General features: G+C 40.2%; 1 protein-coding gene across 1 annotated transcript in view; it reads right to left on the bottom strand.

Annotated features, from left to right (window-relative positions):
- The window catches only part of atad2b (ATPase family AAA domain containing 2B), a 136,348-nt gene that overhangs the window by 48,672 nt on the left and 60,222 nt on the right, over positions 1-27,454 (bottom strand). The window contains exons 25-26 of the mRNA XM_065256339.1: positions 5,093-5,668; positions 4,491-4,603 (exon numbers count right to left, since the gene is read on the bottom strand). Coding sequence (XP_065112411.1) covers positions 4,491-4,603; positions 5,093-5,668 — 689 coding nt within the window. The remainder of the gene's footprint in view (positions 1-4,490; positions 4,604-5,092; positions 5,669-27,454) is intronic.

The following is a 27,454-nucleotide window of genomic DNA, read 5'->3' as shown; positions in this document are numbered from 1 at the left end:
GAATATTCTAGAAGGAGTATTTAAAAGAACATTGGCGTCAACTGAAAGGCTTAATATGCCTTTAAAATTAAAATAAAAGCTGACGCGTTGCCATGGGAACAGCGTTTGAGATATCAAAAATCCCTTCGCAATTTATCATCTACAATGTCTCAGCATTATGTTGACCACTTCTGGAGTAAATCACATTATTTCCTCAGGAGGAGTATTTAAAAGTTTACCGCATGCAGCTGTAAGGTTTAAATATGCCTTTAAAATGAAAGTAAAGTTTGACAGGTTACCATGGGAACAGCGTTAGAGATATCAAAAATCCCTTCGCAATTTATCATCTACAATGTCTCAGCATCCTGTTGATCACTTCTGGAGTCAATCGCATAAAAATCCTAGAAGGAGTATTTAAAAGAACATCGGATGGAACTGTCAAAAAAATCCACCTTTGTGACTGACAAACTTCCTGGCGCCTCGTGGTGGCGCTATACCCGAGACTCACAATAGGCACATCGATGCGATCGGAATCTTCAGGCGAACAAACACCCCGCTTGGCATCGCAATAAGAAATTTTTTGCCTTAGATATTAGACACTTCCTGTTTCTCTGATTTCGCCATAATTTTTTTGCCTCGCCATGGCAGAACCGTTCGAGATATCAAAAATCCCTTCGCAATTTAGCAAGTCCAATGTCTCGACATCATGTTCACCACGTTTGGTGTCAATCCCATGAATCCACTAGGAGGAGTATTTAAAAGTTCAACGCATTCATTTTTTAAACAATCCAAAATAGCCGACTTCCTGTTGGGCGGAGCTTAAATCTTAGAGTGCGAAAGTTGTTCGGGTCGATGAGATCTATATGCGTACCAACTCCTGTACATGTGCGTACATTTTTGCCCAATCTGTGCATCAATGTTATTTTTTTGCATTACAGGGGGCGCTACAGAGCTCCCTTGCCACGCCTATATTCCAGCCTTTGCATGAGCCTAGTGGCACGTGACTTTGACATCTGTGCCAAATTTCCGTTGTTTTCGAGCATGTTAAGGCACCCAAAGTGCACGCCAAGAGCTTAAATATGCCTGAAAATGAAAGTAAAGTTTGACGTGTTGCCATGGGAACAACGTTCGAGATATCAAAAATCCCTTCGCAATTTATCATCTACAATGTCTCAGCATCGTGTTGACCGCTTTTGGTGTCAATCGCATGAAAATCCTAGGAGGAGTATTTAAAAGTTCACCATATGCAACTGTCAAGAAATCCACCTTTTGTGACTGCCACACTTCCTGGTGCCTGTTGGTGGCGCTATACCCGAGACTCAAAATAGGCACATCGATGCGATCGGAATCCTTGGCCGAACATACACACTGCGCTTCATCCCAATAAGACATTTTTTGCTTTAGATATTAGACACTTCCTGTTTCATTGAATTCGCCATAAATTTGTCGCCTCGTCATGGCAACACCGTTTGAGATATCAAAAATCCCTTCGCAATTTAGCAAGTCCAATGTCTCAGCATCATGTTCACCACGTTTGGTGTCAATCGTATGAATTCCCTAGGAGAAGTATTTAAAAGTTCATGACTGACACACTTCCTGGCGCCTGGTGGTGGCGCTATACCCGGGAGTCACAATAGGCACATCGATGCGATCGGAATCTTCAGACGAACAAACACCCCGCATGGCATCACAATAAGACATTTTTTACCTTAGATATTAAACACTTCCTGTTTCTCTGATTTCGCCACAACTTTGTCGCCTCGCCATGGCAGAACCGTTCGAGATATCAAAAATCCCTTCGCAATTTAGCAAGTCCAATGTCTCGACATCATGATCACCACATTTGGTGTCATTCGCACGAATCCCCTAGGAGGAGTATTTAAAAGTTCACTGCATGCATTTTTTAAACAGTCCAAAATAGCCGACTTCCTGTTGGGCGGAGCTTAAATGTTAGAGGGCGAAAGTTGTTCGGGTCGATGAGATCTATAAGCGTACCAATTCTCGTACATGTGCGTGAATTTTTGCCCGATCTGTGCATCAATGTTTTTTTTTGCATTACAGGGGGCGCTACAGAGCTCCCTTGCCACGCCCGTGGTCCAGCCTTTGCCCGGACCTGATGGCCGACGACTCTGACGTGTGTGCCAAATTTCAAGAGTTTTCGAGTATGTTAAGGCACCCAAAGTGGCCAAAAGTGTTAAAAAAAAATAAAAATAAAAAAAAAAACAATAATAATCCTAAGGAAAACAATAGGGCTTCGCACCTTTCGGTGCAGGCCATTCTGGCCTGCTCCTCGGTGCTCGGGCCCTAATAATAATCCGAGCAAAAACAATAGGGCTTCGCACCTACGTTGCAGGCCATTCTGGCCTGCTCCTCGGTGCTCGAGCCCTAATAATCTTTGTCTACAGCTAATTATGCAGTTAAAGAGATATTTCACCCAAAAATTAATTTTTCATTTTTGGGTGAACTATCCCTTTAAGATATGCTGCCTGAATTTCTCCTGTGATTCAATTGGATCGCACATATCTCAAATACTTCCTTCATCTGAAAAACTCTAATCTTTTAGGCTGGCTTCACATTTTCTTATCAGTTCGTCTGGAAACCAAGCTGTGTTTACAACATGCTAGGTTGATAAAATGAGCGCTATCACTAGATTTACCTGGAGGTGGGCGGGTTCCTGGCTAGAATAAACTACAGGGTTTCACTTTAAGTCAAATGTCAAATTCCCTGACTTTCACGCACTAAAAAGCAGAATTTCCATGACTTATGTCCGGGATGCCGTGAGCCTGGATAATGTAGTGTACACCATGAGTTTATAAAAATGTAGCTTTAATGCGTGAAATGAATAAATAGTGCCAATAAACAGCTGTTTGAATTGAAGAGATTGTTTCCAAAACGCAAAAAATCCATTTTGGTGAAAAAGTGTTTTCTATACCAAGAAAGTGACAATGAAAACCACTATTTTCTGTTACAAAATTTCACATAGCATCTTTAGGTTATAATAACATTAAAAATTCAAATCCATAATTAGATTTTTAAAGATTTATTATAAAAACGGATTATTTTTTTCTGATTATTTTTAAGTTTTTTCAGAATGCTTACAATCTATTGAATTTATATAAAAATGTGCATTCATCTTTGCCATTTAGTTGACTAGTGGTATACACTGATATTAAAATAAACATTAATGGCATTAATCAAAACACTTACTTTGTCATATTAAGAACACTGTCATTGCTGCGGTCATCCTTGGGACGTCATCGCTGAACTTTATTGACAGCGATCAGCTGTAAAATGTTTTGGTCCTGCTCGATTTTCATGAGATCCCCTGGGGCGTTTTTCCTTTGCCCGAGTGCCTTTCACATAAAATTAATCGATTTTGATGGCTTACGTTTCTTCCCCGCCACAGAAAATCACGACAGGTTTATCAATGCCACCAAAAGTATTATTTTATTTTTGTTTGTTTGTTGATCACAAAGTAAAAAAACTAGGATTCAGTGTGTATTCAAAGTGCTGCAATTGTTGTTTACAATGCGTGGAATGGTGCGCTGTGATTTGTGGAGCGGTTTTATAGCATTCGGCAGAAGGATTGGCGTTTATCGCGTTTTGGGGAAAAGACGACAGAATAACATGTCGGATATTGGATTTTGCGTTTTACTTTTAATACTGACCAGATACAATACTGATTTTGGCGGTAACTGATAAAATAAGCAAGTTATCGCGTTTTGGAACCAATCTCTTCAAAGGGGACAGAGAATGAAAACATGTCTTTGTTGAATAATGGTACTCTACCCACATTCACGAACATACAAAAATTGCTAGACATGCTAAACATCTAAGTCTCATAGAAATTCCTCTTTTAGAAATGTCAGCCAGAAAACGGCCCAATCTGAAAAACTGATGCTTATGACATCACAGGCATCTCCCTGCCCCTCCACTTAAAAATAATTGGCTACCTTTTTTGAGTGGCAAGAAAAGTCAGCCAATCAGTAATGAGATTGCAAGTTAAGCCAGTAGGGGGAGCCAAATAGGTGCTAAACCACTTGTTTAAAATCCCCCACCCTAATAGAGCTATCTGAGAGAGGTTTTTAGGAAGCTTCTAAGGCATTACAGACCCAAACAAAAAAAAATTTGTCTACATGTCACATCACAGAACAAGGATAAATACTCCGTTCAATCATTCTATGTCACCTTTCAATTGTAGTGAATGGAGGCTTGGACCCGGAAATGTTTTTTTCTTATGTCACAACTTAACAGGCGGATTACATGTTAATACATTAAAAAAGCTAAAATTTAAAGCAACAAACAAAAATCCCTAATATTCCATGACTAAGACAAAAAAGTATAAAATTCCCTGACTTTTAATGTCTGGAAAAGGCCTTTTAAAATTCCATGCTATTCCAGAAATTCCATGACCCGTGGGAACCCTGAAACTTTTGTGTAAACATTGTGTTCCTAGTGGTGTACATTAAAAAGTTACTTTATCTCATAAATAGAAATGTAATTCTTCTTACCTTGAGCCGCTGATGGTCAACCACAAGAGCAGGAGGTAGAGGTTCCTCAATTGTGATGGTCGACATCGCTGACTGCTGCTCTTCTGATGGGCCTTCAGCACATTTTGATGCTCCTGGTAACCCATTGGCAAAGTTACATCACATTAGGTCAAAGTTAAACAAGTACCACAAACACCTGGTGAAAGAAGATCATATCTGCACACTTGAACTTATAAGAATAGTTGACCTAGTAATGAAAATTATTTACTCAATTTAAAGGAACATAGCATAGCTTAGCAAAATCCATTAGCATAACGCTTAAAAATAACCAAAGAGTTTCGATATTCTTCCTATTTAAAACTTGACTCTTCTGTAGTTACATTGTGTACGAAGGCCGACAGAAAATGAAAAGTTGTGATTTTCTAGGCAGATATGTCTAGGAACTATACTCTCATTCTGGCGTAATAATCAAGGACTTTGCAGCTGTAACATGGCTGCAGGAGGCGCAATGATATTACGCAGCACCTGAAAATAGTCTCCTGCTATTGAAAGGACTATTTTCGGCTGCCTTTAACCAAATGCATTTAAAGTTATATTAAATTCAAAGTCTAACCAGGTCGTACCTTCACTGCCATGGTCTGTATCACACACCAGTGACGCGTCCTCCTTTGCAGTGCATTCTGGGTCAGATGATTCTTCATGCTCCGCTGGTTTTCCCACAACCGGATCATCTGCAACAGACCCCAAACCTACTGTCTCCTCCTTCCCACCTCCTTCTGCTGCTTCTTTACCGCTGTCTATGCTGTCCATGGACTCATTTCCATTTAAACACTGCTGAAGAGCGGGAACCACGGGGGCCACCGTCGATTCCTTACCAACAAATGCCCCACCTGATGGGGCCCCATCGGTCTCCTCCTCACCCGGAGGGTCTCGGGTGGCCGTGGGTTCACACGAATTCTCCTCCTCTTCCATGGAGAGGGCATGTCCATTGGCCTGGAGCGGCTGTTTGTCCTGGTGGATATCCATGGCGTCACAGGAAGACTCGTCCTGGGTGAGAGCATCTCCGTGCACCGTCGCAGAGTCTTCTACCCCCTCTTCCTCCTCTGGTTCATCATCTTCCTCCTTTTTGTGACTCTTTTTCTTCCTGATGATACCCCGCCCCCAAATCGGTCGTCTCCGCAATTTGCGCTTTATGTTATCTGCGGATAAAGAAAGATTAAAGCAATTATTTTTGCATTCTTCTGGGTGCTGTTAGTGGCACAGAACATTAACTGTGACAATGAAAACAAGGATCTAAAGGATCAGTACAATATCATGAGACGGAGAAATGAAGCCTTGCGGTTTTAATAACTTAACATCACCGTTTCACTCTCCAATTACAAGCAAAATCCCTTTTAAAATCACGGGTGTTGGAAGCAGGTCTGAACTTTCATTAGACACGACTGACTGCACCATGAACTCCTCACCCTCACGTCTCACAGTCCCTCGCATGACAGCAGGAGGGGAAAAAAATCGTTGTCATGACCGTCGCTGGGGAGCTTGTGCCGAGCGTTCCAGAACCGTGGGGAAAAAATAGACGGAAGCGGGTGGGCCAATCTGTTAGCACTACACGACACCTGTCCACTGTGTAATTGGTCGAAGAAGGGGGGCTATGGAAAAATTGAGGGCGAGCATTGTTCAGCACGCAGGAGGCCATGCTTAAAGCTGTAATTGAAAACGATGGAAGGCGGCCCAGATGTGCTTCATATATCAGGGCCCAAAAGGACCGGGCTAATTTTCCTTTGCCGACTGCCTGCATTTCCTATTGGACTTTCACTCACTGAGCAGTCACACTCCACTCACAATAATGGATTCCCAGCCCGCCCCTCCATTCTTAATAGTACAGTGCTTTTTAATCGGAGAGGTTGATTGCCAAACACTTGGTGAACCCTTTGGATTTAATCAGAATGATGAAGTGATGTAAAATACACAGACAGAGAGACAACTTGGAGAGAGAGACCTTAGAGATTGCCAGCAGATGGAATGAGTGGAAACAAAAAAATAAATGGAGAGGTAGCATGAGTGAAAAATCAGTGGGAAAAAAATATTTTCATTTTCAAACGTCTAGTAAAAATGTCAGGGTGATCGCTGTAAAACTTTAACAGGCTCGATTTCTCACATTCCTTTGGTTGAAAACGTCTTGGGTTCAAGAGTTAACTTTTTACTGTTGCTCCCCCTCTGCAGTAGCTGTTTTTTAAGACACCTCTTCAAACTATTTTAAAGGTTGACATTTTTTGGATATTAAAAGGAATACGAAAGGAATAATTGATGACGGGCCGTTGAATTATTGAATTATAAAAAAAGAATGCACACCCAAGGTGGTAGTGGGGCACGTTGCGAAGCGGTATCTATTATTCTGATTATACCACAGTTACAGACATTGCTCTGGTGGTTTGTTTAAGACTTTTGACAAGTAAGGTGTGCGTTAATCGGAAAATAATGCATACCTGTTGAACAAGTCACCTATTCACAACTAATCAGAAATAAAGCATTCAACAGCCCCGTGGAATAAGAGGGCATGCACACCAAAGCTTTAATGCCCGCGGCCAGCGTATGTTTTAAATTTTACAAAAAAAGCCAGCAGCTAGCGTTTTTCCACGCTGAAAGCTGGCGCTCGCCTCAGCGTTTTTTCCGCGCTGAGCGCCGAGGTGAAAAGCTCAGCTGGTCAATGTCAGTTCTCACACAGCCATCCAATTACAGTGGAGGAGGGGCGGGACAAATAATACAACATCCAACTGGCGTATCGTACAACAACTTATAAACAAATCCGTCATTTGCCTAAAAAAAGCTGGCAGTCGGCGTCTGCCCTGCGTTTTCAGCCACGTTTAAAGTGGACAGAGAATGAAAATACGTATTTACCTTGTATTAGTTGAATAACGGTTGTCTACCCACATTCACGAACATACAAAACGTGCTAGACATTCTGAACATCTCCGTTTCATACAAATTCCTAATTTAGAAATGTCCGCCAGAAAATGGCCCAATCTGAACAACGGATATACGTTACGTAAAATACATCTCACTCCCCCCAACTCTCATTCAATTCCCTCCCCTTTAAAATAATTTGCATACATCCGACGTCTCGCCTCCAACGTGAAGAACTTCGCGAACAGTGCTGCAATTTACAAGGCGAAATGGCGAGTCGCGTTCCAAGGTGTGCTCTTCTATTTGTAACATTTTGGTCTGTCCGTGTTCTGAAGATGACGACGTTTACATTCTTTTGAGTGGCAGCAGAGGCAGCCAATCAGCGTCAAGTGCTTGCATTTCAAAAACGAGGTTGCCAGTTAAGCCCGAAGGGACGCTAAATAGGTGCAAAACCACACGTTTAATATCTCCCATCCTAATATAGCTTTCTGAGAGAGGTTTCTAAGGCATTAAAGTCACCCAACCAAAATGGTTGTCTACATGTCACATCACAGAACAAGGATCAATCATTCTATGTCACCTTTAAAATCTTTGGTGTGCACCACCCCAAAGATAATTGAATCAATGCATAAAAAAATTCTGCATCGATACTTAAAAAAATGCAATGAAATATTTTCGCCTACAGCCCTGGGTATAGTCTGTTTTTTATGCATACACAAGCGTACGCGCGCAGTCAAACGCACAGCCTTGCAAAGCATCGTTCATTTGACTCATAAACGCACGCTGACATGCAACGCTAAGAAACTCTAAGAAATAAATGTTCATTTGCAATAAAAACATCTTACCACGTACAACGCAGTATTTGTCATCAGAAGAGTACACCCATACTGTATGCCCACCGCCGGACTTTCAAAACCTCGAATACATTTTAAGCGTAGGTCACACATGCGCATACACGAGTATGTAGGCCACAAGAGGTATTGCAATTTGTCGCAATGCGCATGCGTGACCTAGGCTTAAAATGTATGCGAGGTTTTGAAAGGCCGGCGGTGGGCATACAGTATGCGTGCACTCTTCTGATGACAAAAAATTGCGGTGTACGTGGTAAGATGTTTTTATTGCAAATGAACACTTATGTTTAAGTGTTTTTGTCTAGTTTTCACAAAAAAATATCTAAAAATTCTTAAATTAAGATGCTTTTTCATGATGAGCAAAATAACACAAGAAAATAAGTTTAGTTTTTAGACCAAAAATTTCAAATTTTAAGTGATTTTGTGCATGAAACAAGCAAAAAAAATCTTGATTTTAGTGTTTAAGAAAAAAAAATGTCTTACCCCATTGGCAGACTTTTTTGCTTGTTTTTTGCAGTGAAGTACTCTTAATTTTATATTATCATATTTTTAAGAGGCTGCATTGGATAAAAATAAAATAAACTGAAATGTTAGTATCAGCGCAAGTGAATAAGAGCTTGCATGTCTCTCTCCCTCTTTCAATGAACTGCGGGTACATAAAGCATCTTTTCGTGTACAATATTTCTTGAACTACTGTTTAAAGATGTTTTTAAAGCTGACAGGTATCAAGTCGGGTAGTTTCATTGTCATTTTAACCATGTATAGCATAGTAAAATGATACATTTCGTTAGACCATGGTGCAATTTACAGACACTGAGCTACATAAAACAACACATAGCTAAGGACTAAGAAGTAGTTTAGCCACATACAAGTAAAGTCCATGTGTGCCATAGACAAAAGACAACAAAAAAGACTGTTATTGTTTTTCTTCTTTCTGTTTTTATATGGTATCATCTGAATTTTTTCTGTGTTAATGCACTTTCAATTCTTCCCAAACAGATCAATGTATCTTCTTGTGGCCTAGGGTAAAGTCAATATGTACATAAACAACAATTTGGTACAAATATCGGCTTTTAAAGACTCTAGTCTGCCGTGGACCACCTTCAAATATTTATATTGTTAATAATTCATTCATTGGAATTAGAGTATGAGATGCATCAAATCCCGTCCCCACGAGACGCAATCGAAACGATTCACGAGGCAAATGAAGATTCACAGCTCTATTATTTGAGCAAAATATAAAAACTCCCTATGGCACATAGAGCTATCCAAACTTTGTTCTGTTTCTTTAAACATTAATACAGCAACACTGAGTCAGACAATAGCGTGAGACTCTTTACAACCTCTTTTAACACCTGTCTGCTTTCATCAATCCCGCCGTCTATGTAACACTTGGAAAACTTTGCTTAAGCTGCACAATGGATTCATAACGTCCACAGCAGGACAACAGATCTCAGGCAATGTAACAATATCAATTACGATCATAATGCATGTGTGCAACATCTGATTGCGAATACAAACGGACATCAAATGAAGCGTATCTAATAAGCCTCAATTTATAAAGATTCAGAAACCGCATGGAACCAAGATGCACGTAGCAAGCAATTTACGCAAAGGTCATTTTTTTCTACCGGCAGCTATTTCGGTTCTTTGGTGGCTACACAAGACCTAATTTGACATTTCGGCCAAACCATAGTAGCACAATAGCCGTGACTCACTGTAAAGAGACCCATGCAGTGCATCAGACCCTAATGATCCATAATTAAATCCACAAAAGCTCTGTCTATTTGTGTGTGTTCAACCAGAATGCTGGCCTTATTACTGAACGGCACTACAAAGGAACTGGAAAATGCCAGACGGGGTGGACGGATCGACAGAAGGGAAACAGAAGACGTGTAGTACACCGGAGGACATACTGTACGGATGTGTCCCGATTATATCTGCTGCATAATGCAGACATCCTTGTCGCCAAAAGAGGACATCCGAAAAACCACTGAAAGAGAGTTCATGAAGACGGCAGCAAGCTTTTATGTTTTACTAAGCCCGTTTCACACAGAGATTATGGAAAATGCGTCCGGGATTTGTCCGGGATCGCTTGATTTTTGGTTCATTCACACTGCCAATGACTTTCCGGAATTTTGAGCAGAATTTATGCATTCACACAAATCCCGTAAAAACAGGAGTGATCCCAGAACATTTACAGGACATGTTTGTGTTCACACAGAAGCCTCTCACAATTTTATGGAAATTGTCTAGGACCAAAGTGCTGTGTGAATAAGATTCTAGACTTTAAGCTACCAACCAACATGGAAAAGAGCAAAAAATGTCAAATTGCGAATATTTTCCCTTTGGTTTTAAAATCAGATCAATGGCAAAGCCGAAGATTTGCAGTCTTGTAAACCTGGCTTTAGTGGTAGTGCAAAATGCAATGCGAGTATTTGTACCCAAACATCAGCTAAAGTTCTAAAAGACAGCTAATCTCTTTATTTCACATTAGGCAAATTATTTTTTCATGTCTACTAGGTAAAGAGAAAACAAGTTTAATGTTTATTATTGAGATAACAGTACAGTCTTTGACACGTTAAACACTCTTTGTTTCTCATGTCATAAGATGTTTTAATGACAGACTGTCTGAAGCGCCTCAATAACAGGGTTTATTTCAGATAATACTCGTGTGTGTCTATCAAAATTATTATAGACAAACATGTTTGGGTTCCTAAGAAAGAGAGTAGAGGAAGTATAAAATAAACTATAGAATTAGGGTAACAAAAAATTACTTCACAATCAAACGTGGGGATTCGCAAAAAAGAAAAAGAACTAAATGCAAATTAAGTGAGTTTCCATCAAGTTGTTTGAGCAAATGATGGTGGGATTAGTAACATAGTAACCAGCAGTAAATAAAACAGGGCATGCTTGGAAAATGAGACAGGACTGCATTTAGTTACGATTGGGCAAGTTACAAATTTACTAGAAGTGGAGCTTGTAATGCAAACTGAATGCTGTGTACAGAAGAAGAAATGTATCCCATGCTGGGAAAATGAGTCGGAATGTGCACAGTCTAATTATGAGCTACAGGTGAAAAAAAGTATACATTTTCATAGAAAATTAGGTTTTCATAAAAATAAGTACATTAAGTCCTCATCTAGTGTTCTAAATAGTTATTAAATAGGGATTTAACAGATTGCAGTTGATCCGTATGGATCATGACCCACAGTTCGGTTTGTATGCAATTCACGGTTTAATACGCAAACTTAAATAGGGAAAGTTTAGCATTTGTTTCAAAGGCTTGCAAATGTTAACATTCAAGTGAACTGTTGACCAGTTTTCTGTACACACAGATGGACATGCTTGTGGTTGAGGTTGAATGTGTCCGGTCCAACTTCAATCAGACGTGATCATCACAGTATCAGAACTCTTGATGTGTAAACTTTAGAGAGAGTTGCGCTACTGTGTCTCATACTGTAGTCCATTAAAATACATTTGGCGAATAGAGCACTAAAAAGCAAAGTCATATTCACTTTATGTGGAGCGACTGTTTATTCTCATCTCCTTCCCAAAGTTTGGAATTCGTCCTCCGTCTGTGTGCGCGCACGCATTTAAGTGCACTAAAAAGTGCACACACGGAGAAACGTGTTTCAAAAAGCAAGCGAACATTAAATCTTTCTGTTCTTGACAGGACACATTTAACCATCCATGAGCAAATGTCTGGAGATTATTATTTTACAAAAAAAAGAGGATGTGCATTTGTGGATCAGGCGACGTGCGTGCATTCATCCTGTTCGATTCATACGGATTTTGAGACTTTAGTTGCGTGGTTTGCACTGGATGATCCACACGCAAAGCTGTGCCTAAGAAAAGCAGTCACCACTAAATGGCACCACTAGGTGGCAGTCTAATTTGGCATTCACACCAGACGTGGAAGTGGTGGTAAGCGCGAGTGATTTACATGTTAAGTTAATGCAAAGACGCGAATAGGCATCCTGTGAGGCGGTATGCGCGAACGGGGGAGCGTGCGGATGGCGCGTTCACCGCGAAATGAGCATTGCCGCTGGAAACGTGCGGGTTGAGAAATCTGAACTTTTGCGGATATTTGCGGGTTAACCAATCAAAAGCTTGCTTTAGTGGTGACATGATTGCAGGGAGCGAGGGAAGTCGCAGAAGCCCCTCCCATGACACGACTTTCCGTGTGAATGTCTCGAACAGTGTTGTTTTCATCAACAATGACGATAACGAAATTATTTAGTTGACGCACCTATTTTTTATGACGCTAACGTGACGATGACTAGCTAAAAATGTCTCTAAGGGGACGAAAACATGACGAGACGCTTTCGAGTTTTCATTGACGAGACGGAACGAAAATGATTATAAGTCTGACGTTCACAATGCATGTAATTTCTGCATATTTTGCGTGAAATCCGTCTGTTTTTAGCTAAAAAGTATCAGCAATGCTGCTGCTTCCTATCCTTGTTTTAGGTCAACACAGTCTCACTCACGCCCACCACCCGGCTGCTGCCATGCCGCACACGCGCACCAGATTTCAAACAACACCAATAACACACCTGCTGCTGTGGCGAGTTCAAAGGACTGTATCGGTGACGCCAATTAACGGAAACGACAAGATGATTTATGGACATTCTTTTAGTATAATCCATCAGACAGAAAAACAGAATGCATAATGGGAGATGATGGTAAATGTGGCCACAAACTAGGTGGGAAGAAAACCTGTTAATATATCATATACATTCAATTTTACTCGACATTCGGCTTGTGACACATTTCATGGTAAGCTTAAGGTTTTACATGTATCTACTTGTCAAACCTAAGCCCATTTCCAATACTTTTTGTGGTGTATTTAAATAAGGCAAGGTAAGCGTTTCTCGCGGAAGAGCGCCACCTGGTGGATAATAGCTGTATTGCGGAAAGACAGAAAATCTCATCATTGGCAGGGAAGCGTTTTCTCTTGATTGACGAGATATCTCGTCAATGGCAGCGAAAGAGTTAATGGTAAGGGATTTTTATTCAAAATTTGGCGTTTCCATCACTTTCTTAAGTGATACTTTAAAATGCGCATAAAAACAGGAAGATGGAAACCCAGCTAGTGCCATAAGTATTCCTTTATGCCAAATTTTCTTATGCTAAATATTTAGTCTAAGTAAATTTCAAACAAATCAAACAAATTTGTGAATCAGTTCAAAGAGATTACGGTTTAATCTCGCTCTGACACAATGAGCTTTGTGGGAGCAAACTTCACATAAAGCAATCGAACAGAGTGTAAAACCAACCGCAATGTATCCAGCTGGCTAGAATAACTAATAGATATTCTCTGATGCCACAGATAACAGAATATTCTTAGACAGTCAAGCCAAAAGTTTCTTTCTTTCAAAGCCCGGGATCCAGGTTTAGATATGCTAAGGTTTAAATCCCGGTGGTGCTGGGCGATGGTGAGCTGGGCAGAGAAAGAGCTGTTACCAAACGGATGGATCTGGACTTCAGCATCTCCTTCAGAAACCATAGAGCAGAAAAAAACAAGCATAAAGGATGGAAAGAGAAAGCTCACCAGGGAGGACTTCTCACAAGCTGAGCTTTTCACAGCCTGGCTGTGTTTGTGAATGGAAGGGGTGTTGTTCAACAGCTCAGAATAAACCAAAAAGCACAGGAAAGATATTTCAGATTCGAGTGTGTGATGACGACTGAAAAATAAAGTTAAAAGAGCTGAGGGAAAAGAAGGTGCTGGAAAAACACAACGGTGTGCAAGATGTAAGTTTGCGTACGTGTTTATGGTCCTTAATGTAACCCCTAAAATATCAGAGGCAGCGCTTTTTCATCATCCGTGTGTGTGTTAGCAACATAGACGGTTTCATTTATAAATGTCACCTTTCTAAACATGGTGATAACTCATAGCTCAGCTCCCTTGGCCACGTACAGACGACCTTTCCTGTTACTCCCGAGGAAATGAAAATATATATTTTTTTAAATCCAAGTTTTATATAAACAAGAACGTGACAAGATTTTATAGTAGGGTCGGGAGTAAAACAAGAAAATACAGAACATCTATATTAAAATAGCATTGATGCATTCATACTTTTATCTTTACCAAACTATACAACTGCAGTGAGACTTTAGTCATTATGCTAATGAGTTTGCTAATATTAAAATAAAAAAGAAAGCTGTATCGCATCTAAAGCATTCACAGATGTCCCCATGCCATTAAAGAGAGAGAGGAAGACAAACAGAGGTCAGTATGCAGGTGTCAAGTGGCTACTGTGGTCATTACCCGAGAGAAGCCTGGCGCTGGGCAAGACTAAGTTGTCATTCCGCACTCTTCCCACGTTTAAATAATGCATGGGAATTGTCGGAGCATGAACACAAAGTCCCAGACGGTTTTTATAAAAATGTGTGTGTATGCGCAAGAAACACTCATCTTAGAATAGCTCAGCACTTTGTAATAATTAAAACTGCCACTGCATGCATATTTCATGCAGTGATGAGAAAACGCATCCGCTCGCCCCCACCCGTACCTGTCGAAACACCTTATCTTACATGTGTTAATTGTTTTACACCCCACAAATGCTAAATCAGTCATATTTACAGGGCGGTCTTCTAGTGACACCTTTCTCCGTGAAAACTCGCATGATGCAACAATGTGAAAGCATTTCTTGCTGGTCATAAGGTAAACAAAAAGATAGATTATTATTGTTTGTATATTTAATATCTCCATTGTAAATTTAGAAATTAGACCCAGGGTGTTTATTAGCCAATAAACTTAAAAATGTTTCATGATGCCAATGTTTAAAAACAATCTCATAACACTAGACGATGACAGGAACTGACTGTAAGAAGCTTAAAGGGGCGTGTACACCAAAGCATTTAAACACGGCTGAAAAACGGCAGGCGGGTGCCGGCTTTGGTTGCTATTAGGGATGTAAACAATCAATCAATCTTCGATTAATCGTCGATAAGAATTAAATCGATAAAACTTAACGATTGACGAATAAGCAAGATCATGCACGTGTAAGCTGCGCATGCGCAAAAAATTAAGCGACTGCAAGTGCGCAGAAGTTAAACTAGCCATGATCACAATGATGCTCGATGCCAAACACACACATGGGCTTTTTAACGTAATGCAAAACGAGGCTGGCTGCTAACGTAACGAAATGGCATCCACAGTGGATGTGACAGGGTCCGATACAGATGTATCTGTTTAATGAACAGAATAAAATGTAATCCTAAATTCTGACAGGAAACTGTAAAATGTAAACTGTAACTGACTGTCATTACACTTTGAACGCCCGCAACATATATTACTGATCATTTTTGACCGGCTGAGGCGCTACACGCTAGCCAAGTTGACTGTTGCGTGTTTTTTAATGGAAGTTTGCCATCTCCTTAATATAAGCATCTTTGCTTGAAGTACGCCACAGGTCTAAGCTGAGGTCACGACTGGAAAAGTGCCCTTCTTGGATATAATTACAACAAATGGTGTATCAACGACTCGGAAAACGAGGTGAACAACTAGAAAAATAACAGTTGATGATAATGAAACTTATTTTGACATGTCATGGACGCATGGACTTTCACTATTAGTCATTATATTTCATTACGAGATAAGTTTAAATTTGACGATTTTATCAAAACACCAACTACATTGACTCATTTTACAATCATACTATAATTTTATTTAGATAAAATAAAATCTTTTAATTCTCGTGAGAAAGCTGGCATTTTTACGCACTTTTATTTTATTGGCTATAGGCTACTGCATTAAAGGCTTATTCCACTATTACAGTTAAGGATTATTCAATTGATTGATTGTTAATTTAATCGATCATCGAAAACCCGCCAGCTGCTGGCATTTTTGAAAAGTGCTATGTTTCCATGAAAAACAATTGAAAGCATACGACAGTCGCGGGTATAAACGCCTCGGTGTGCACGCCCCCAGACTTAAATTACTTGCAACTAAATTGAAACAAAGTCGGGCAGGCAAGTAGGGACGTTGATTTTCAGGAGCAGCTCAATATTCCAATACATCATTGTCAGATATTTTTGTGGCTTTACAATGGCACTAATTCCTAGTGTTATTAAAATTCCTGCACAGTTGTGTAGGTGTGTCACACGGTGAATGTTATTAAACTTCCTATAATAGCGAGCAGGAGAAAGCCGTGTCAATCGGATCTTAGGTAAATGAGCTCAACAGAGGGGAACAAAGGAGAACAGGAATGTGGCTGAGGTCCATCTGCAGAACAGCTCACGGCTCTGTTCCAACATACCCAAGATGAATTAAAAAGGAAGATTAATCAAAGTCAAAAAATTTCACTCTTTTGGGGGCACAATTATGAGACTATTACTGAACATAGTGGTGAACTTGTGTTAATAAAAATATTTCTACAAGCATTACCAAAAATGGAGGAACAAAGTTTGCAAACAAATCAAAAACGAACACACATAACTTTTGGTTATTGAATACTATTATTAAAAGCATGAAAGAAAAGCCAACAATCTAATCAACATCTTGACAAAAGATGCTGCTTGACATGGATTAGCAAGTGCTCGAGAGCAATCAAAAACTAAATGCCCAAAAAAAAACACACGGAATACTAAATACAGTGAACACTAAATTTATTTTAATTACCTTGGTTGGTGTAAACGCAGAATAAGACATCTGAGATATCAGTATGGTAACTTTAGTAAAACATTTGGTAAAAACTTATTTTTTCATTGTAAGGTTGACTTTTTCATAAAATTGCAATGCAGTATTATTAAATATGCTTCACACAATAGATATCTGCCTACTTAGATATTGCTGTCTTCAAAGCTACCTTGTTTTGCCAAATCTGAATGCACTCCTCAAAGAGAAGGCTATCCCATAATGCACTGCAACAGGGAAAAACATCATCCAAGGTCGAGTCAAGGCTTATTACTTCCATTTCGTTTAATATCAAAAAGATTCGATAAAACTGATGTTTTATGCTTATCGAAGTATCGCATTGTTATCTCTGCAACATATTAACTATAAACTCGATGTGATGGAAGCTTCAAAGAATCAAAGCTTTCCTAGCAAAGTCTAAAAATAGTAAAGATATCAAGGAGCTACATACAGGAGTGAAAGAGAGAGAGAGAGAGAGACAAAGATGGAATGAAAGAGTGAAAAAAAGAGAGAGATGGCCAGCGACCTAGTTTGTCGCTCTGCCCTTTGTTATTCAGTGAAGGTACTTAATAAGGCTTGTGGATCAATCAATGATTCAGTCCATGGCTGTGGAAATGAAGCAGATCAGTCAAACGCTGCAGAGAACACATGAACATGCCAGGGGTAATTCATCTCCCCTGTAAGTGTCACAGTCTGTTTCCAGGAAACGCATATAGAGATAACAACCACCACCCAATGAGCACTCTACGCCGTAGCACTCTATGCATTCGCACTTGGGTAGATGTGTATGCTCAATGGTATCATGCCAAAGGTTAAGATTGTTGAAATATAAAGACTTCAAGCCATTACACAAAGGAAGGTTGCATCTCTTATGAATGAAATGATATTCTCAATGCTCATGATCATACATCTGAGGTTGATGTTATACTGGGACATGGAGCGAGAACTGGTGTTAGAACCGCACCAGTTGGCCCTCCCCACAAAAATGGACGAGATTCAAAATGACGATGGAGATCTTGGCAACCTTTAGGGTAGGGTTGGCAAGCAAAGCAGAAGCTTCTTAGATTTCATAAAGCCCCTAGCTTTTAACCTTGTATATTTTTTGGCCAAACTATGCCATGTAAGGGGACTCTCTCTCGCGCACGCTGCACATTTCTCTCTTTCTCTCTCTCTCAGATTGAATCAAGTCTTTGACATAATAATCGTAATCAAATCAAATAGTGAATGTACCGTATTTTCCGGACTACAAGTCGCTCCGCAGTATAAGTCGTATCAAAAATGCGTTTTGAACATAGACTGTAAAAAAAGATGGACGTAGTGTCCGTTACGTCACTCATAGGTTTCTGAAGATTGTTTTTGAAGCCAATAGTAGGCAGTGCCTGCCATCACCTTCTTGGCTGCGCATCACTTGCGAATATCCAAAATGGGTAAAGTGGCGGGACGTGGGTGAAGCTGAGATGGCTGGTTGCTGAAACCATGCCCGCCTAGCTTGACTATAGTGACAGCAGGGATAGTTCAACCATCACCCAAGTAATAATAATAATAATAATAATAATACATTTTATTTATAAAGCACTTTCCAAAGTGCTACAGAGAACATATTAAACTAAATTAAAATGGAAACAGTAAAACGCATAGATAAATAAAAACAAGTCCTAAGGACAAAAAAAGTGTCCATGCCCTTAATTATGCAAAACTTTAAAGCTTAAAATAATTCAAATGGATGAGTAACAAAAAAATTCCCCCCCTCACAGTTGTCATGAAGGGTGAAATTAGTTATACGGACCAAAAACTATTTTTTGTACCAGGCTGTAAACATAATCTTTTCTGCTCTAAAGATGGACATTTTAACATGGAGGACTATGGGAATTGACTCCCTTTTGGAGCCTGCCTCTAGCAGCCAGTCGATGAATTGCAGTTTAAATCACTTCCGTATTGGCTTCATCAGAGAGACTGCAAGGTTGCCCCTCGGCTTTGAAGAGGAAAAAACATATATAAGTCGCACTGGACTATACGGCGCATCTATTTAGAAAATAATTTTATAAAATCCAAGCCGAAGAACAGACATTTAATCTGGAAAGGCAAGTTATTCAACTAAACAATAGCACAGAACAGCAGGCTGAATAGGTGTCCGTACATGTCAAAGTAACATAAACGGTTATTTATACGATACACAATATCATACAGTACATAACTGGCTGAATAGGCTAAATTAACATGACAAGCCAAATCAAGTTCAAAAAGGTCCTGAAGTCATTCCGCATCACTGAATCCATTGAATTACATAAATACAGGAGCAGCATAGAGCGGACTCTTGGACGGTAATGGTTTTTTTTTTTGGTTCATATGAAATAATTTTGACGTATAAGTCGCACCTAAACTTAAGTTTCAGGACCTGCCAAACTATGAAGAGAGAGGGAGAGAGAGAGAGAGAGAGAGAGAGAGAGAGAGAGAGAGAGCTCTTACATGGCAAAGTTTGGCCAAAAAATATGCAAGGAAATCAAATAGTTGACAAAATAATCGTAATCGAATCGTAAGACCAGTGATGATTCATACCCCTACTGTACACGGCAAAAGCTCATAAAATTATTGGCAGATTTAATAAGTAGAATACATAAAAAAATCTATGCAAAGATGCCAATACACACAAAATTTCGGCAGGCAACTCAAATAATGTAAAAACTCACCCTCAATCGCATTTTACGTGCAAGCTAAACATTTTTCAACTGGAGCGTAAAATACAAGACGCGTTGTCGCGCAACCCAAGCAAAGCGAAGAGCTTCCATAAGACAAAAGCTGTGTCCCAATTCACCTACTTATACTATGCCCTAATAGTATGTACTGCATTTGTGTTTTAAAAGTACCTAAAGCAACACAGTCTACACAAACGGACATACTAATGCGAAACAGAAGTGACGACTGTTGCCTTGACGAGGTTGTGATCCTTAACTCTTTCCCCGCCATTGACGAGATATCTCGTCAATTAAGAGAAAACGCTTCCCCGCCAATGACGAGATTTTCCGTATTTCCGCAAAACCGCTATTATCCACCAGGTGGCGCCCTTCCGCAACTTTTTAAACCCGGAAGTATTGCCCTATGGCAAGCTGCTGCATGTCTGTGTCTGTTTTAAAGATCGCTCTGAATGGGATCTCTATGAAAAGTCCGTCATAAAAATGGAATTATCTCTGCTTTTTGCTCAAAATGTGGTGTTTTTGCACAAACCTACCCATATTCAAAAGCTGATTGCAAAAGAACCACTGAAGGTAGGATGAAACGGTTTTTTTTGTTTGAAAGCAGAGGGTGTGTTCTTTCATTTGGTATATTGTATGTTTATATATTTAAAGAAGAACATTTTCTGGAAGGAATTAAACTTTGGTGAAAATCATGAAAAACGCTGGCGCTGGCTGGCAACTTATTTTTAAACACTGGCGGTGAAAGAGTTAAGAAATTTTAACATCAGAATACAACTCATCTTTGCATTAAAGCATTTCTTCATTAATTATTTGTCATGTAATGTTAACTCAGTAGTTTCATTTACTGATACAATGACGCATCATTTATTTAATTTGTTAATTCTGTGTAGTGCAACTAAACTCTTTCCTTTCACAGAGACCATCCGGGAACTTTATGGATACTCATTTTAACATACTATGATTTGGGACATAATAATTCTAATTGCAAATACTATTTAGGATGGATAGTTTGCCGATTGGGACTAAGGGATAGTATGCAGATTGGGACGAAGGGGTAGCCTTGGCTTTCTACCGATATGAGAATTGCGTTTCTAGTCTTAAAGCAACACTAAAGAGTTTTTGCTCTTTGCTCCCCCTAAAGGTTGGAAACGTAATTGTCCATTACCACTATCGTAAATAATTTAGCCTACTGCAGCAAAGCTGGCTCTGATTGGATTGTAGGTCTGCCGTAAAGCAAGTTTTTGTAGTTTTCACTCGAACTACAGGACCGCGACCCGACGGTTGGAAACTTACTTCGTGCGGTTTTTGCCGATAGAGTGCTGCAAAGCGAATGTGAAAGTGCCGTTCACCCTGTTTGGACACGTTATTTTAAGGTAAAAAAAACTCTTTACTGCACATTTTTACAATATGTAATATGAGTCTCAGGCGTATCCACTTCTGTGAAGTTTCAACTCAAAGTACCCCCCAATTTCGGTGGGAGCAAAAACGCACTGTTTTCTGTTTGAACCTTTAAATGCAAATTAGCTATTGCTCTTCGCTCCCTTACCAAAAGAGACCCTTTGGTTAAAATAGATCTGATTTCGCCAAGCAGCACAGAAAAAAATAGCAGACAGCGTCCAATTCACTGAAGGCAGAAACTATGGTAATACAAGACTGTCAGTCAGCGGCCATGGGCGGGGCTCTAGCAGTGTGACATCACATTGCTAAGATAATCAAAACACCAGTTTTGGTTAAATGGGAATTAAAAAAGAAGGGATGAATAGATTTTTTTCATTGTAGGGTGGTTGTGTTCACACACTGCCAACACACATTTATGTCCAAACACCTTATAAAAGTGGGTTTTGTATAATGGGTGCCCTTTAACAAACGGACAACAGTCAAAACTCCATTGACTGATATCACACATGTACATAAATCTATCTACAAGGAAGCGCTGTTTATCAGTAAATGAGATCTAATTTACAGGTAATTTATTCAGTCACACAGTTGCATTGGGGTACTTATTTGCATTTCCCCCATGTTTGAAGTGATTTGAGAAATGTGTTTTTGTTTGAAAGACATGTAAAGAGAGTTTTGTACAGTGTGCAAAAATGTACACTGTGTTTCACAAATTGAATCTAAAAATAAAATAATGTCCTGTTATGTTGTTTTAGCGTAGCAAAATAATAAGGGTTTAGCAAGTAAATAAATCATTAAAAAACGAGAATGAGTGCAATTAAATATTTTCACGTATTTTATTGGATTTATTTCCTAGACTTACTGAACTTTACTTGTCTTGGAAAATGTTTTGCCAGAGATAAGGAGGAAAGCCTCATTCACTTTGATCCGATCCTCTGTTAAGAGTCAACAAAGTGAGAATGAAGTTTTCTTGGCAAACGTCCTGGAGAACTGCTTCAAATTCACTTATATTGTAATCACTCGCCTGGTTTCCCAGGGTTCTTCGTCGACCAATGCGCCAGATGCTTCGATTTAACTGTGAGCTTTATGTAGAAGCGCATGGTAGAGCAGGCACATGAGCTACAGAGCCTCTATTTAATGGACACCATTAGGAGGCTGTGAAATTCGGATTAATACCAAGCTGGGATTGTGATTACCTGAAACCCAAAGAAGGAGAACGCAGGAGAGTCCGGTCTGGATGATGGGGCTTTGAAGCGTTTATCCTCCTTTGAATACAAAAATCCACTAAACAATTTGGGGTAAACAAAGCAGGGAGTTTAAAAGAAGAGACCGCAGGTAGACGCCATAAGAGTTGGACCTCAACGGCACATTTGTGAAATTGGCAGTTCAAAGCTCGAGTTTACTCAAGCGCTAAAGCGCCATCAGATGCGATTATGCCCAACAGGGACTACCGCTATTTTTGGCCATAAAACCGACAAAGGACTCAAACCGCGGGCAGAACCTGTCGGTTCACCTGAGTCGAATGTCAACAGATTTGATCTGGAGCTCTCTAGGATCTTCAGGACTTCAGTCGCAGCTGAAATTTTTATGGGGGGTTTTATGAATAAAACATCAAAGCCTTGACAACAGTGGGTCAAGTCATAGTCGATGGACTTTAAAAGGGTGTTTTTGTCTCTGTCTGCTATGGAAAATAACGAATGACTAATTCAATACAAAAGAACAAACAAAAGATTCAGTTTGGTAGTTTTCAGTAAGGATGAATCAATCAAGGTCAGAAGAGATTCACCAGCAAACAACATCATACTAAACAAATCCACTAAAATGCATTTGGTTGCAAATTATGTTATTATTATTATCATTAAAAATAGAGGAAAATGCCCAAACCTGCAGTATATTTCAGCCATGTGTTTTTCCCGTGCTAAAAAATTTACAAATTAAGGAAATCTCGAAAGGGACTTTATGGCAGTCATTTTAAACTAAACTCTGAAATTAAAACTTCTGTGAAGATTTGGTTATTACTTGTGTTGTACTTTTTTATATGCCGTCACAGAGCCAGATTTGGCAAAAGAATCTACCATAGATCTGTTAAAACAGGTGCTGAAGCAGACAAAGAAAACAGCAATTAGAAGTCACAAAAGACTTTGCAATAAATGTGCTTTTCTGGGCTGAGAAATTTCTTAAGGAAATTACATAGCATTACTGTAGAAAAGGAACCTGGCTTTCTTTGACATCTCATGCGAGGAAGCGATTCAGTAGGTCAGGGAATAAATGAAGTTTTTCTCACAAAGATAATGGCTGGGTAATGACTGCATTAAAACTGTATTCATGAAGTCTCATAAACCCCTGAGCGAGGTGGAGAGACTTCTGCGTGGTGCTTCAGAGGGGTTGAGGCAAACAAGAGCTCAATGGAAATAAAATAGCATGACAGCGCCTCTCAATACACGAGAGAGAGAGAGAAAGAGAGAGAGAGAGAACAAGCGAGAGAGAGAGAGAACGAGCGAGAGAGCAAGCGAGAACTAGCGATCAAGCAAGCAGTAGAGAGAGTGAGCGAACAAGTGAGAGAAAGAAAGAAAGAAAGAGACAGAGAGAAAGAGATAGAGAGAGATATATCAGACAGGAACAGAGACAGAGAGACACAATTAAATCATATACACACCTAGAGAATTAAGCCCTAAAGACACGTAGATATTTAGACAGGCAGATAAACAGACAAGCGGACAGATGGACAGACAGACAGGCAGAGAGTAGACAAACAGATAGACAGATATACAGACAGGTGGACAGGTAGACAGACAGATAGGGGACAGCTAGACAGACGGCAGAAAGTAGACAAACAGATATACAGGTGTACAGACAGGCAGACAGACATGTAGATAGATAGACAGACAGACAGGTGGATGGACAGACAGGTAGACAGGGGACAGATAGCTAGACAGACGGGCAGAAAGTAGACAAACAGATATGCAGGTGTACAGACAGGTAGACAGACAGACAGACAGATAGGTGGATAGTAGGGCTGTCGCGCTAACTGCATTACCACATGACCGCGCTACTGACAAGCCCAACCGCATGGAAAAAAAGCAACCGCAACAACCGCGCCTTCACGTTAAATTCATGAAACTATATTGCCGCCTTGTTTTTCACGTCATACAGTACACGTATAATAAAGGCCAAATAGATTTTCAAGAGTTAAGAGAGTAGGCCAGTTTTTTTCTTAAATTTCAATTAAAAATGTAATACTTCATATTTCGTTAATTCATACAGTGAATGTGTGGAAAAAGTAAAACAGATGACAGAATAACTGTGGCGTCGTCTGCCTCTAGATGCAGTTTTAAAGATTGAAAGTACTTTAGTATAACTGATCAACCCAAACGCCAAAATATAACTGGTTGCTTACCAGCATTTAAACCTCATAAAAAAGACCTTTATAGGTTTTTTCTTTGTGCATCTGCAGCGTCCGCTCTGTGGATGCAGCCAATATAACGCCGCGGTTGCTTTTGTGAATTGACTGCACACTTGACTTTCATCTAGACATTTAGATAAACAAGTTTTTCATCAACAGTATCTGCGTGAAACATTATAGACATTGATGATCATCTGCCGACTCGACTGTTTCATCACATCCTCTATACACGGAGAGTCTGCTTTATTAACGGCTTTTCCTTCGCTCCGCGTGAGCTAAACGTTTCCGCTTTTTATTTTTTTACTCGCATATATTTCTACATATTTTCGACAAAGGAAGACACAGGATATAATGTAAGTTATTATAGATAGCATTTAAGTTTGTTCTGAAATGATGACAAATCTGTGAGACAAAAAACTCTCCAGCTTAATTTAGCCAAAATAATGATACATTCGTTTTCATACTTTATATATAAACGTTAATTTATCTACTAATATATTATTAAAATGCCCTAAATTATTATGCATTGCCTTCTGTATTGCATTCGTTTTGTACATTTACAGGTGCACAAATACTGGCTAATTTTAATTTCTTTAAGACACTGTTCTGTTTTGACCGATGCTCTGTTAATTTGCGCTTAACAAGCCTAAATGATGTTCTTCAATTTATTTTTGTTTTCTCAAAAATATATTTAGCTGTAGTATAGCTTGTGTTAATATTTTTTTCATAAGGGGAAATACATGTAGCCTTCCCTTCTTCTATATTAGTTGACCTCATTCTGGATTAAAAAAATAATTTTATTTTAGTAAAGGAAGGCGGTAAAACCGCATACCGCGCTGGTGAGCCACGCAAAATCACTGCAAGGGAAATTCCTTCACCGCGACAGCCCTAGTGGATAGACAACTATACAGACAGGCAGAGAGTAGACAAACAGATAGACAGGTGTACAGACAGACAGACAGACAGACATGCAGATAGACAGACAGACAGACAGACATGCAGATAGACAAACAGACGGGCAGAAAGTAGACAAACAGATAGACGGATGTACAGACACACATGCAGATAAACAGGTAGACAGGCAGATGGGGGACAGATAGCTAGACAGACGGGCAGAAAGTAGACAAACAGGTGATATACAGGTGTACAGACAGGCAGACAGACAGGCAGATAAACAGACAGACAATTAGACAGACAGGTGGATGGATGGACAGGTAGACAGACAGACAGACAGATAGGTGGACAGACAACTATACAGACAGGCAGAGAGTAGACAAACAGATAGACAGGTGTGCAGACAGACAGACAGACAGACATGCAGATAGACAGACAGACAGACAGGTAGACAGGCAGATTGGGGACAGATAGCTAGACAGACGGGCAGAAAGTAGACAAACAGGTGATATACAGGTGTACAGACAGGCAGACAGACAGGTAGAGAAACAGACAGACAATAAGATAGACAGGTGGATGGACAGACATGCAGATAGACAGACAGACAGGTATACAGGCAGATGGGGGACGGATAGCTAGACAGACGGGCAGGGCAGAAAGTAGTTAAAACGGATAGACAGATGTACAGACAGACATGCAGATAGACAGACAGACAGACAGACAGACAGGTAGACAGGCAGATGGGGGACAGATAGCTAGACAGACGGGCAGAAAGTAGACAAACAGGTGATATACAGGTGTACAGACAGGCAGACAGACATGCAGATAAACAGACAGACAATTAGACAGACAGGTGGATGGACAGACAGGTAGACAGACAGACAGACAGATAGGTGGACAGACAACTAGACAGACAGGCAGAGAGTAGACAAACAGATAGACAGGTGTAAAGACATGCAGACAGACATGCAGATAGACAGACGGACAATTAGATAGACAGACAGGTGGATGGACAGACAGGTAGACAGATAAACACAGATAGGTGGACAGATAGCTACACAGACGGGCAGAGAGTAGACAAACAGATGCACAGACAGACATGCAGATAGACAGACAGATAGATAGACAGATTTGTGGACGGATAGCTAGACAGATGGGCAGAGAGTAGACAAACAGATAGACAGGTGTACAGACAGGCAGACAGATATGCAGATAGACAGACAGACAGGTGGATGGACAGACAGGTAGACAGGGGACAGATAGCTAGACAGACGGGCAGAAAGTAGACAAACAGATATGCAGGTGTACAGACAGGTAGACAGACAGACAGACAGATAGGTGGATAGACAACTATACAGACAGGCAGAGAGTAGACAAACAGATAGACAGGTGTACAGACAGACAGACAGACAGACATGCAGATAGACAGACAGACAGACAGACAGACATGCAGATAGACAGACAGACGGGCAGAAAGTAGACAAACAGATAGACGGATGTACAGACACACATGCAGATAAACAGGTAGACAGGCAGATGGGGGACAGATAGCTAGACAGACGGGCAGAAAGTAGACAAACAGGTGATATACAGGTGTACAGACAGGAAGACAGACAGGCAGATAAACAGACAGACAATTAGACAGACAGGTGGATGGATGGACAGGTAGACAGACAGACAGACAGATAGGTGGACAGACAACTATACAGACAGGCAGAGAGTAGACAAACAGATAGACAGGTGTGCAGACAGACAGACAGACAGACAGACAGACATGCAGATAGACAGACAGACAGGTAGACAGGCAGATTGGGGACAGATAGCTAGACAGACGGGCAGAAAGTAGACAAACAGGTGATATACAGGTGTACAGACAGGCAGACAGACAGGTAGAGAAACAGACAGACAATAAGATAGACAGGTGGATGGACAGACATGCAGATAGACAGACAGACAGGTATACAGGCAGATGGGGGACGGATAGCTAGACAGACGGGCAGAAAGTAGTTAAAACGGATAGACAGATGTACAGACAGACATGCAGATAGACAGACAGACAGGTAGACAGGCAGATGGGGGACAGATAGCTAGACAGACGGGCAGAAAGTAGACAAACAGGTGATATACAGGTGTACAGACAGGCAGACAGACATGCAGATAAACAGACAGACAGGTGGATGGACAGACAGGTACACAAA

The sequence above is a fragment of the Paramisgurnus dabryanus genome, chromosome 12 (assembly GCF_030506205.2).
Source record: "Paramisgurnus dabryanus chromosome 12, PD_genome_1.1, whole genome shotgun sequence".
NCBI classification, from domain to species: domain Eukaryota; kingdom Metazoa; phylum Chordata; class Actinopteri; order Cypriniformes; family Cobitidae; genus Paramisgurnus; species Paramisgurnus dabryanus.
Note: the sequence above shows the minus strand (reverse complement) of the source record. Positions and strands in the feature narration are given on the sequence as shown.